The 13196-nt window shown below is 48.1% G+C and overlaps 4 protein-coding genes across 4 annotated transcripts; 2 read left to right on the top strand and 2 right to left on the bottom strand.

Annotated features, from left to right (window-relative positions):
* Positions 1-338: 338 nt before the first annotated feature.
* On the top strand, positions 339-1734 carry DPH1 (2-(3-amino-3-carboxypropyl)histidine synthase subunit; the record flags this gene model as incomplete). The annotated part of the gene is made up of 2 exons (XM_031152590.1): positions 339-519; positions 569-1734. The coding sequence occupies 2 exons, from the start codon at positions 339-341 to the stop codon at positions 1732-1734; spliced, it is 1347 nt and encodes a 448-aa protein (XP_031001484.1).
* A 3667-nt stretch (positions 1735-5401) lies between these two features.
* On the bottom strand, positions 5402-7879 carry tsr1 (Ribosome biogenesis protein; the record flags this gene model as incomplete). Its single annotated transcript, XM_031152589.1, has 2 exons — positions 5402-7710; positions 7771-7879. The coding sequence occupies 2 exons, from the start codon at positions 7877-7879 to the stop codon at positions 5402-5404; spliced, it is 2418 nt and encodes an 805-aa protein (XP_031001485.1).
* Positions 7880-8149: 270 nt separating this feature from the next.
* Positions 8150-10020, top strand: utp7 (putative U3 small nucleolar RNA-associated protein; the record flags this gene model as incomplete). The annotated part of the gene is made up of 3 exons (XM_031152588.1): positions 8150-8315; positions 8402-8925; positions 9049-10020. 3 exons carry the CDS (start codon positions 8150-8152, stop codon positions 10018-10020), a joined length of 1662 nt encoding a protein of 553 aa, XP_031001483.1.
* Positions 10021-11195: 1175 nt separating this feature from the next.
* nrk1 (Nicotinamide riboside kinase) lies at positions 11196-12191 on the bottom strand (the record flags this gene model as incomplete). The annotated part of the gene is made up of 3 exons (XM_031152587.1): positions 11196-11729; positions 11785-11890; positions 12046-12191. 3 exons carry the CDS (start codon positions 12189-12191, stop codon positions 11196-11198), a joined length of 786 nt encoding a protein of 261 aa, XP_031001482.1.
* Positions 12192-13196: the final 1005 nt, after the last annotated feature.

Genomic DNA, 13196 nt, shown 5'->3' with positions numbered 1-13196 from the left:
TATGTGGTTTTACATGTCCGGCCCACCGGATTTGCAGCTAATATCAATAAGAGACTAAATGCCGTAGCTCTAGGTACCGCTTGAGACCGAGCTCGGAAGAAAAGCCATGGAGTTTCCATACATATTAAATACGGGTAGGGTCACTGTAAGCTTCCTTAAGGTGTTGCAGCGGTTCGTAGCTAGGACCAATTTGGACGAGAATGAGTTGTCCATCAGGTGGTAATAGCTGATTCAGGGGTGCTTTTATCATGGAGGGGTAAAATGCCTAAGAAAGTTTTAAAGATCTCGAGAAACTTACCTACCACTCTCAAAGAAAAGCACTTTCCACCAATTGGATAATGGAGGAAGATCGAGCTCAGGTGGACCTGGGCGTCGCTGTCGATGTCGAAGAAAGACTAGAGGAAGCTGCAGCACAACAGAGGCAGCCAAAGAAGCGGTTTGTAGGGAGGAGGCAAGCTGCAGAGGCAGCGTTGAAGAATGGCCCAAATTCCTCTGTGGAAGACAGCGGCGCAATCCAAGGTTCATGGTGAAGATTCTGCCTGTTGCGCTGTCACTAAATGCCTCCCAGTCTCATCAACACCAAGGCGAAATCCACGAACCCTCAACCAAGTCCCTCCCGAAATCCTCAACGACCCCGACATCAACGCCGCAATCGCCCTCCTTCCCTCCAACTACTCTTTCGAAATACACAAGACCATCCACAGAATACGAACGAATGGCTCGAAGAAAGTCGCTCTCCAGATGCCCGAGGGTCTCCTGCTATTTGCAACCACAATATCCGATATCCTCACACAGTTCTGTCCCGGTATTGAAACACTCATAAATGGCGATGTTACATATGGCGCATGTTGTATAGATGACTACACGGCAAGAGCTCTTGGTTGTGATCTTCTGGTTCACTACGCCCATTCATGCTTGATTCCGGTGGATGTCACCAAGATCAAGACACTCTATGTGTTTGTCGATATTAGCATTGATACTGCTCATCTCCTAGCCACGCTGGAGAAAAACTTCCCTTCTGGGAAGACGATTGCTATGGTTGGAACCATTCAGTTCAATGCAACTTTACATGGAGTTCGAGCTCCTTTGGAGAAAGCGGGCTATAGTGTCTTAATTCCGCAGATATCCCCGTTAAGTAAGGGCGAAATATTAGGGTGTACCTCGCCTCGACTCACTACCGATGGCGTTGACATGATTCTATATCTTGGGGATGGGAGATTTCACCTAGAAAGCGCCATGATCCACAATCCATCTATTCCAGCGTACCGATACGATCCATATTCACGAAAACTCACCCGAGAAAATTATGACCACAAGGAAATGCAGACATTACGACGAGAAGCTATAAATTCGGCGAAAACAGCAAAGAAATGGGGCCTCATTCTGGGGTCACTAGGTCGACAGGGAAACCCACACACCATGGCCATGATAGAACGCAAACTTGAGGCGCAAGGGACTCCCTACATCAATTTACTACTGAGCGAGATATTCCCCGGAAAGCTTGCCATGATGGATGACGTTGAATGTTGGGTACAAGTTGCGTGTCCGAGACTGAGCATTGACTGGGGATATGCATTCCCACGACCACTACTCACACCTTATGAGGCCTTGATTGTACTTGGTGAAAAGGAAGACTGGGCGAAAAGCAACGATGGCATATACCCCATGGATTACTATGGGAAAGATGGGCTTGGGAGAACAAAGGCTGCCCAGAGCGTTGCAGTTAAGGGTTGACGTGCTGGATTCCACTCAGATTTACTGCCAGAATATTCATCCTCAAGTTCCACCGACAAGATACTGGAGATATTCTACGATCTGACTCCCAGGTGGTATAGTTGCCTCGGGAGTCCAGGAGGATGCAAGGCATTCGGAATGAATACTGCAGTCCACGTGGAGTGTCCTTGTCGAATATTCGGGTCTCCAATACACCCAAGTGATGTAGGGCTCTTGTCTTTACTTGAATCTAGTGTATTTGAGCAGAGCTATGCACACAGAAAAGTGCTATTCTGGCTTGTGATTTTAGATAGGTCACAATGTATTGCTCATCTTAAAGCGAGGGGCCTCGAGGCTACCCAGCCCACTTTCAATACAGTCCCTTATTCCAACGATCCCTTATATCTCACTGGTTCACAAGTACTCTATTTCACACTACAATCCGCGCATAGTGCGAGCTACGAGTGAGTCAGTCATCAACCAGCCATACGAGGTTTATTTATGAAAAGCAAAAGCCTTGCATCTATTCATGAATCACGATCTATCGCCCACTTCACAGACAAGCCTGCCGACTCAACCCCGGATACTCGTGTTCCTGAATAGCAAGTTCCCTCTTTAGAGCAGCACGGTCGATGTCCCACTTGCTGAGTGCTTCTGCGGCCGGTATTTCTCCTCCTGTCCTTCGCAACTCTTGTGCTAGCGCCTCGCTTCGGTTCAGCATCACTGCGAGCCCGATGTGCTGGCCTCGTACTGCGGTCTCGAGGGCGTGGGCGATGTCTTGGGGGAGGGGATGAGTTAGTACGATTTAGGTTTTTCTCAGGTGTGGCTAGGTCTTGTTGGCAGAGAGACAGGCGCTTGTGTATATATGCGTGCACATATCAAGAGCTCGCTTTTCTTGGGGGGTTCGGATTTTGACGTACCTTGCCAGTATTTACTGTGGTTGTACAGATCTGAGCCACGACGCTGAAGTCAGCCTTTTTACTTGGTCAGGAACAAGCGGGATGCAAGTCAGGAGCCGGAGTGAGTTTACCACCAAATTTGCATCGGGCGTAGGTAGGTAGGTCTAAGAGATGGACATCCACTTACATTTATGCTCACGGTTATTCCCGATACATTCTTTATGGTGACAAGCCCAGAGGATCAAGAACGCATGAGCCATACCATGAAGCAGCGAGCCCAAAAACACCAGCAATCGTTCCGAGCGACTCGAACTCTGCATCTGTGGCGCATACAGGTAGATATCACACCGCTTCTTAACCTCCACGTAGAATATCTTCCCCTTACTCTTCAGCCTCCTCTTCTTGCTCTCCTCCCTCGACGCCGTCGCCGTCTCGCCTCCCTTTTCCTCTCCATCTTCCTCTCCGAGATGGAACATACAGTTCCCCTTTAGCGAGCCGAAGAAAAACACATCGTCGAAGAAATCGCAATACGCTTGGAACACCTCGATATCTGAACCCGTGCGAGATTCGGAAAGGTCGTATATATCCTCGTGGTGGAACTTGTGCATGGCTTTGGCTTGCATGCGCGTCATGGCTGGGCCGCGGAGCTTGGAAAAGGCTACGACGTGCCGGGTGAGCGAGGAGCTGCTGAAGAGCTCGGGTTTGAAGATGTTGCGGTAGCCGTCGCGGAGATGGCGTTCTTTGATTCCGCTGTGGGTGTGCTTGGATTTCAACATTTTTGTAAGTGTGCGAGATAAGCTTAGTGGTAGGGTACTGTATGGAGGTGAGATAGTGGATGGGTGAGACTTTGCGGCCGGTTTATGGTATATAAAGTTGATTCCGTTGGGAATATAGTGATTGGTTCTGGGCGTAGATATATAAAACATTCACGCTTTGGAACTGTTAGTAGGAGGGATTTATATACATCGTGGGTTTGACTCACGTAAAGTATAAACTTACCAAGTCATCTTTGCGTATCAATAGCCCCTTTCTCATAGCCGACGAATTTTGCACTCGCTCTATCATCTACCCAGATCTCTTCTCAACCACCGTCGACTTCTTCCCTGCTGTCTTTAGTCCTGTCTCTCATATGGAACTTTGATTCACTTAGGGCGCGAAAAGTACGAGTAGGGATGGACACAGAGGCAATTCCCAGAAGGTATATATCGGCAATAGTTCCGTGGGAACTTCACATTACGCCATTACAACTCCACAGAGCGAACCCAACGCATCGCATCGCGTTCCAGATGCGCATTTATCCCCGTCCCACTCGAAGCCCTCTCACTCCTCCATTTACCAGAAAGCCCGTATCCCCTGCCCCTCAAACCCGCCATCGTCCCTCCTCACCACATACGCATACCACAATGCCCCCCAAAACGGCGCCCTGAACCCCGCTACGTCAGCTCTGTTCGCTACAAATCAAAAATCAAAATACCCTCTCCTCTTACTCCCTCCTTACTCACCCCATCCTATCCCCATCCCCCTCTCCACCAAACCACCAACCACTTAACAACAAACTAGCCCTCCCAAATACCCAAGCAACCAAGAAAAAAACATGAAAAAAGAGAAAAAATAACTTACACAAAAATCCCAAACCTCCACACAACCGCAAAAAACTCTACGCTCTTCAACGCGGGCACGACTAGCAGCACCAGCAGCAACAGAAAATACGCGCTCTTGCCGACCTGGAAGCGGTAGTAGAGCTGCGAGGTAAGCGTTTCAGCGTGTAGGTGCCGCCATTCGACGATAATGGCGGCGAGGATGGAGAGGGTGAGGAGGAAGAGGGGGAGTAGTAATCTGTGGGTTTGGGGGTTGTGTTAGTTTAAGTTCCGACTTTTCAGGTTTTGGTTTTGGTGTGTTTGTTTATTAGATGGGATGGAATAGCAAAGAGAAGGGGATGTCATCAATGGAAGATATTTCGTGTACATACATCAAGCCAGTCCCCCCAAAAGCCCCCAGAATCAATACATATATGCCCAAAGAAACCTCAAAAAACGCCACAGTGCCGAATTGCAGGATCCAGAGAGTCACCAGGGCGTAGTTGTTCCAGGGCCCGTTCCCGCTGCTGGTGGGAGCTTCTGGGTCGCCGAGACGGATGGGCATTGTGGGGTATGAGTGGTTGATGGATTAGGAGGAGGAGGAGGGGAAGTTAGGATTAATGAATGCTGTTAAATGTGAGGAGAAGAGAAGCAAGAGAGAAAGTAGGGGAAGGAAAGTGAAAATGAAAATGAAATGAAATGATGTTGCTGCCTCGTGAGGAGGAGGCGCAGCTTCAGCCTTGCACGCATTGGCCTTTGCAGGGTTTCCAATGGAGGCGACGCGAACCCCTGGATTTTAGGGGGTGGAGTGGAGTGGGGCGGGGCGGGGCGGGGCGGGCGCTAAGAAAGAGAAATTGAGAAGTGCGCTGGTATACGTATGCTATATAGGATATACGCGTATGTCACTAGAACATTGAGATTCTGGAGATGTAGATATCAAACGACTTACGTAGTATTGCGTTGAATGCTATATGGTGCAATGCCGGATTCAGTCTCCGGGCTCAGTGCCATATTATCTTACTTCTCAATTAAAGTGATAGAGTCGAGTTTGGCGAGAGTCAATAGAATCAAGACGGTGGGTGAGTGATTTGGACAAATATATTCGTCGTGGTATCTAGAATCAGAAGTCTACGGAATAAGCTTTTCATGTCTCTATGATTCGATTCCCCCATTTTGCGTTCCCGGCGAAACTCCTTTCAAAAATCCACGTAGTTAGAGCTCTGTCTCCTGCTCCATATCATCCGTAACATCACCACCAGTCAAGACCATCGATGGATTCCAAGCTTCTGCAGTCCTAGGCCACATTCTCTTATACAAACTAACTCCGACCGAGTCTTGAGGATTGATCTTCCCATCAAACGTCGCTTTGAAGTATCCGTGCGTACCCAAACTCTCCTTGATAAAACCACTTCTTCCTCGCTTGGTCCATAGCTGCAGGGCCTTGAACCACTCTACGTCCTCGCGGTTGAAAAACATGTACCGGATCGTGACAAGCCTCTTGTGGATTTTGTACGGGTGCCCAGTGACAATGATACGCTTGGCGATGACACGGCTCGAGGACGGCGGTAGAGAGGTACCGGTTCCCAGGAGAGTCACGGCGGTTTCTGCGCCTAGCTCAGTGTTGGGCTTGAAAAACAGAGCTGGGACAGATCCCCATGTGAGTGGAGCAACAAATGTTGCTATAGCTGAACGCCCTGGGTGTAGGAATCGATCAAATTTGTGAACATCGTTGGACGTATTGCCACCTTCCGAAAACAAGGGCTTAATGACAAAGCGGCGGGGACCGCATTGCATTATCATTTCTTGTTTTGATTTGATTGGCTCTGTGTAGTCGGAGCTGAGGGTGAAATTAAAGTTGACCACAGTCCGCTTGTGCTCATGACGAAGAAGAGAGAAGAGGTTGAGTGGGGTGGAGGGGTTGTAAGAGGATTTTAGCGACAGAGGAACATTGCGGAGGTACACATGGACTCGAGTTCCTGGAGCAACTCCGCCAATTAGAGCTTCACGAGTAACCTGACTCTTCGATGCCTTGTAATTGGAGATTTGCAGGAGTCGGCGCCACTCCTCTGGCTCATGTGCTTTGTCCTCGTCTTCCTCCCAGTGGCTAGACCTGAGACTTTTGAGCCCGCGGTATCTTGCCAAACGCTCACGAGCTAATACGTGGGGATGTAGCTCTATCTCATCGGGAAATTCTCGATCGTCTTCAGCCTCGTCACCCTTTCGGCCTCTAAAAGCCGCAAGCTGTTCTGCCTCATCGTCCGGTGTTGGGTCGAGGAACATCTCGGATTGTGGATATTCTGAAGGAGCGGCCTCGGTGGGCTCTCGTGGGGCAAAACCTTCAACACCATCCTGGGGGAGTACTGGTGCGTGCATGTCAACATCGCCCTGTTCATCCACGTCCTCAAAGTCAGAGCCAGAATCCGAGTACTCGTCGCCCAAATACCAAGCGGCTTGATATGCTGATGTTCCTTTTGGTAGTCGTTTAGGAACCGCTGGTAAATGGGTCTCGTCGTCTGAAAAGTAGTGGTGGTCATCCAATAATACTCCTCGCTTTTCTGTAGTCGCAACTGACATGGCAGCATCCACATCGTCTTCCATCATGACTTCTTCGGGATTCAACTCGGCAAGATCATCCTGATCTTCAGTTGGAGTATCCATAACCTTTTCTGGTTCGTCTACTGCCATATCATCCGTCCGTCGCTTTTTTGACTCTAAAGGTGCAGCAACGATCTTTTCAATCTGAAAATCTCCCCAGTCGCCAACCTGAACCAATCGATCGGCTTTCAGTCCCTTCCCTCTAACAATTCCAGTGATCACGACATTTTCCTGCTCGGTCTCTGGCCACTTAACGTCATCCACAAGCATCCAACTCCTATCCTCTCTCCAGTGTACACCTTTTGGCGTAGTCGTACAGAGTGAGCGCATCAAATTGGCACATTCTTGTCTCGAATCTAGACTGTGTACTTTCTCCTGGTCCGGATGGAAATGTGTAATGTAGGATTTCAACGAAGAAAGAACTTGTGTTCGCCTCTTAACAGGTTCAACCTTGTCAAGGCCTTGGACAACTGTCAGGAGGGTGGAGAGGCCTTGACTTTCAACGCTACGAATAATAAGCTCTCCTTGCGCATCGACTTCTTGATCCGGGGAGAGTATGAATATAACGAAATCGGCAGTTCTCGTCGCATCCAAGCATGTCACCAAATCCCTCTTCGCAACAACATATTGCATCTTCTGCTTAAATCGGTCGATGTCGGTCCGCACGATTCCTTCCTCGGGAACCTCGATTTCGACATCAAGACTACTACTGAGGGCTCGGACAGCTGCCGCAGCATTTCCATCTTTGCATAGTGGGACCACGGCGACTATCCTTGGTGCTCCATCTCGACCAGCAAATACATTCGTCTCTCGCATGTGTTCCTTGTGTTTCACCTGCTGCTTTTGACGGGCTTGGTTTCGACGATCGAATTTGGACATGAGTGCCTGATGGGGAGTCTTTCGATGAGATAAATCTTGCACCTTGCCTAGATTTTATTAATCTGTAGTTCTTCAAGGATCGGACCTGGACTGGATCAAATAAATACCCTTTTGAATTTCTTTTATAGCGCTCTTCGTGGCTTTGCGAGACTTGAAGGGCTTTTGGGAGGCTTTTGTGGTGCTCCGGTGAGAGTGAGAAGTGATAGAGGAAGGCATATTGGTGGTGCTGGCGCTACCGTTACCACCGGCCTTGAATCTGAAGGGTATAGAAGCCAGGTTGGACAGTATAGGTGTTGGAATGAATATTCAGTGGCACTGTCTAGAGACAATCTTTGGTGGTGGGGGAAAAATTATGTTATCGCTAACCCGATCCGATAAGATAAGAAAGAAAGTCTGGCATTAAAAAATTCCAAAAATCAACATCTTGACTGAGGAAATTCATGGTCTGGACAGTCTGCACTCACTACCACCACAACCAATTCTAATATGGACGAAAACCACCCACAACAAGTGAGAGACTCTCAAGCAACTTCCAACAATGGTGCCATTGCTATAAAACGTGCCCGTACAGAACTGGCTGGCCCAACCGATGCGCAGATTCAGAGACGGAAAGAGGCCGAGAAGGAATACGGACGGGGTCGCAAAATCCATGGTACGTTGCCTGTACATTCCGAGAAAGTCTCACAAGCTGTGGGATATTCTCCTAGCTATCTGATCGTTGCTAATATGCCAGTACAGTGAAGGGTATCCGGGATAAGAAGCTACGGGGCAATTTAAAATCCCTCGAATCGAAATATAAAGATGCTACACTCCGATTGAAAGATTCTGAGATCCTCCATGAGAACACATCCGGCTTTCTGGAACCCGAGACGTCGCTAGAGCGAACATATAAAGTGCGGCAAGACGATATCATTCGTGATGTACCAATCGAGGCGGCAAAGAAGCGATTTGACCTCAAACTGGATGTTTTGGGACCATATGTTTGCGATTATACCAAAAATGGAAGGGATCTATTACTTGGAGGTAGAAAAGGCCATGTTGCAACGATGGATTGGCGAGAAGGAAAGCTGGGTTGCGAGTTGCAATTAGGAGAAACGGTTCGAGATGCGAAATGGCTGCATAATAACCAAATGTTTGCGGTTGCACAGAAGAAATACGTCTACATATACGACCGGGCTGGAGTGGAGGTACATTGTTTGAAGAAGCATATTGAGGTCACCAACATGGAGTTTCTCCCTTACCATTACCTCCTAGCAACAGTCGTACGTATCCCATTCACGCAGCACTTATGGGCATCAACTTTAATGTCTCACTCTTGACACATCAAGAGTCCGCTTTTTCTGTCTTCCTTAAACCATTCATAGCTATTCCTAACTTTCTTGCAGGGCAATCCAGGATATTTAAAGTATCAAGACGTCTCTACTGGCCAAATGGTCATCGAGATACCTACTAAGCTCGGTTCACCTACTTCCCTCACTCAAAACCCTCAAAATGCCATCCTCCACATGGGTCACCAGAACGGTACCGTCACGCTCTGGTCACCCAATTCTACCACACCTCTAGTGAAGCTGCTCGCACACCGTGGTCCAGTACGATCGCTTGCAGTTGACCGAGAAGGCAGATATATGGTTTCCACAGGCCAAGATCTAAAGATGTCGGTCTGGGATATCCGAATGTTCAAAGAGGTTAACAGCTATTTCACACGACAACCAGCATCCTCAGTAGCGATATCAGACCGAGGACTCACAGCTGTCGGATGGGGGACTTCGACGTCTATATGGCGCGGCCTGTTCACGAAGCATGCATTGGAGCAAGAGAAGATCCAGAGCCCTTACATGGCATGGGGCGGTGAAGGCAAGAGGATAGAACGGGTTAGGTGGTGTCCGTATGAGGATCTTTTGGGTGTCTCACATGATCAGGGCTTCTCTTCCATCATCGTCCCCGGCGCAGGAGAGCCCAATTTCGACGCATTGGAAGCCAATCCGTACGAGAACACTAAGCAAAGACAGGAAGGCGAAGTCAAGTCTCTGTTAAACAAGTTACAACCAGAGATGATTTCCCTGAATCCCGAATATATCGCCAATCTGGACACGCAATCCGCAGAGCAGAAAAAGGCGGAGAAGGATCTTGATAAGAAACCAAACGCAGACCCGATTGCCGATATCAAGAATCGCGGGAGAGGAAAGAACTCTTCGCTACGGAAATACCTGCGGAAGAAGGGATCGAGGAATATCGTGGATGAGAGACGGCTGAAAATCGAGGAATTGAGAAAGTCTCAGAATACACGGGACACTAAAAAGCTCCAGGAAACAGAGGCAGAATTGGGGCCCGCATTAGGGCGGTTTGCCCGCAAGTAGGAAGGTGCATGAAACAATAAAGAGTAGAAACCGACCTACCTTAGAAATCAAGCTTCTTGCCATCTACCTGCACGATATATCCCAGTTAAAAACATCTCTCATCTCCTCTCTATCAAATCCTTAAAAGAAAACAATCTTAACTTCATATCTCGCAACAAAAACAAAAAAAAAGTGCATAAACAACTCGTCTGTTGCGGTCATAAAAGCCAGCAGTATTCCCAGTCTTCATATATCTTCCACACAACCCCATCCCCACAGCTATCTAAACACAATACAACACAACACAACACAACATCTAATTCCCAAGTCCCCAATACTTACAAGAAAGAAAGAAAGAAAGAAGCAAAGCCAAAATGCCCTTCCTAGACACCCGCGTATTCGAGCTCGCGCTAATCTGGCTCGCCTTCGCCATGCCCTTCCTAATCATAATTAGCGATGCCCTTATCCCCACCCTCTTCACCCCTAGCCCCGTCGTCAGCGACTCTGGCTCTGTCTCTGCGTCTTTCATCTCCTCTTCCTCTTCCTCAGACTCTGACTCCAGCCATCGTCTCACAGGTGGAAGTGGGCCGAAGAGTCGGGCAAAGGGTAGAGATGTAGCTTCTGACTCTGCTTCAGAAGATGGTAGTTCTAGACCTAGAAGTGGATTTGCAGGTAGGAAGAGAAACACTGGTGTTTATGGGGGCGTGACGGAGAAAAAAGTACCAAAAACAGGTCCAGGCTCTAGAATGCAGGGATATAGGGTTCAGAAAAGGGCTTCGGGCTCTAGAATGAAGGCTGAATGAGGTTCAGATCTGATCAGATTCCTTTGCTCCTGGAGAGCTGGGAAATGAAGCTAGCTGGATGTTGGTGAGTTTTTCTTTTTGGGAAGGTTCTCTGTTTTGATTGGCAAGCATTAGATTGTCGATACGATGGATGGATGGATGGAGACAATGGAAAGTTCTTTTTACTATAAATGCACGCCTTGAATGGCAATAATGGTCTGATTCGTGAATTAGCATGTGACTAAACAAAGAGCTGTATGTGATGTGAGATCGGATGTTCTGAATGAAAACAAAGAATTGGTAAAATACAAAGTGTTATTCTCGTGAGAGTGTTCCGTTCTTTGTCTCGTTTCTAAAACAAAACAGGAAGTGCAATCGTGAAATCCTAATCAGGTGTCAAATTGTAGTATTATGTCATGCGCTCTTCGCAATAACAGGCAGTTGTTCCATAAGCGTGTCAACTGCCCATTGCAACGTCGTCGTCATATCCACGTCCACACCTCCTTCGTGAGACCTGATATCCCACTCCCTCACAACCTTCTCCTTCAGCTCCCCCTCCACGTCCCCATTTTCAAACATCCATGCATGGTCCTCGACATAATTCGGCCATACGATCTTGTCAACATACCCAGGCGGATCTGCCCAGAACCCTTCGAGAGTCACATATCCACTACGGGCCTCTCTCCGGGCTTTCGCTTTGGCGTGGCTAACGCGCAGGAATAACTTGATGTCCATCTTGGCTTGGATCGGCTCCATGGATTTGGAGTACAGGAGAAAGCCGTCGAAGATGCACAGGCGGATGGGAGTTGGTGAGGAGTTTAGGATGCCATAGCCTGGATGTCCCGCTTCTGCCCACCTCTTTACACGAGCTTTCAGGGCCTCGATGGTGGTATCCGGCACAGGACATTTGCCAAGTGAGTTTTGGTCCTCTTTGGAGTCCAGATCTGGCTGAGCGGGTGAGTGTCAACTGAGAGCGTTGTACACTGGAGGTTTAGGGGCTAACCGGAAACGTCCCATCTCGGCGGATGTGCTCAAGTGATTTGACCATTGCGGGGATATCTAGGGATTCTGCGCAGTCCCAATCTAGGAGGTCATGTTTCTTGGGGAGTCTGAAAATTGTCAGTCACTAGAACATTGTTCAAGTAGACCGACTTTGTAAAGTTGAAATATTAGAAAGTGGGGGAGCAAGGGATATTTTGTGAGATAATAAATAGGATTCGCTTGTATGAGTAGTAACAAACAAAAGATTGTATATGGCACTCACTCTATCTCTGGTCTGTAGAAATCATCTTCATGAAGAACAAAGGTGTTGGGAAAGATATCTCTCAGAAGACGGCTGAGAGTCGTCTTGCCACTGCTCGAACATCCACTAATTCCAACCACAATTGCTTTACGAGGTACCATTGCCATGATTGTCTGTCAAAGAGAAGGTGTCAACAAGACTTGCAGAGTTCTCAAGACGTCAAAAGTAATATATGGCACGATTTTTAAGGGTCGGGCTAAATAGGAGAATAAGATGCACTTCGATAAATCATTGCGGAAGTGGCCGTCTGTAGGTTGCAGCCTTGACCACCAGGACCAACCTTATTAGCCAGCCGATTGAGGTCTTAATACAGTGCCTCACTCACTTGAGCCGATGATTCTTATTCTCACCACCAAAGACTCGCCTCGACTCACTCTCGAATCTTGATGCTTTTGATGCTTTTGATATTAATCAAGTGAAGCAGGAAGCAGTACTGTAAGCAGTAATGCAGTGAAAAGAAGAATGTCGTCCCGAGATCTCCCGCAAATGGACTGATGCCGTCCCCACAGCCACACGTGCCTCGTTCTAGTTAGTACCTAAGCAAAGAGAGCTAAATCTTCCCCACAGCTCCGAGAAAAGGAATACCACGAGCGGTGGGAGTCAGTACTTGTACAGTACCTAGTGACTCTGATTATTATATTGATTGTCATTCCTCTCATAAACCCCTCCTCAATCTCAATCTCACCCTCATTCCCTCCCTTCATTCAACATGCTCTCTTCCGTCCGGATAGCCTCGAGACAAGCTGTTTCCCGGAGCATTGCCGCCCGGAACGCTGTCGCCCTCAGACAAGCCTCGACTTGGGCAAATGTCCCTCAAGGACCTCCTGTGAGTATTAATTCATCCCAATTACAAGTAATAGGAACTCTTCGCTGACTGGAAGCAGGATGTAAGTCATATGAGACAAACGCCGATCGATTGCTTGGGCTGCTAATCTAATATGGACGTGCAAAGGCCATCTTGGGTATGTATCTATCGATAGTGGAGTGGAGTGCTTTACTGAGGCGACTACATAGGTATCACCGAAGCTTTCAAAGCCGACAGCTTCAAGGAGAAGATCAATTTAGGTATGCTGCCAGCTTCCCTTTCGCCATTGCACCGTTGCTGATAGCTG

This window comes from Lachnellula hyalina (assembly GCF_007821495.1).
Source record: "Lachnellula hyalina strain CBS 185.66 chromosome Unknown contig00239, whole genome shotgun sequence".
NCBI lineage: Eukaryota > Fungi > Ascomycota > Leotiomycetes > Helotiales > Lachnaceae > Lachnellula > Lachnellula hyalina.
The sequence above is the reverse complement of the archived record's forward strand: the minus strand, read 5'-3'. Positions and strand labels throughout refer to the sequence as shown.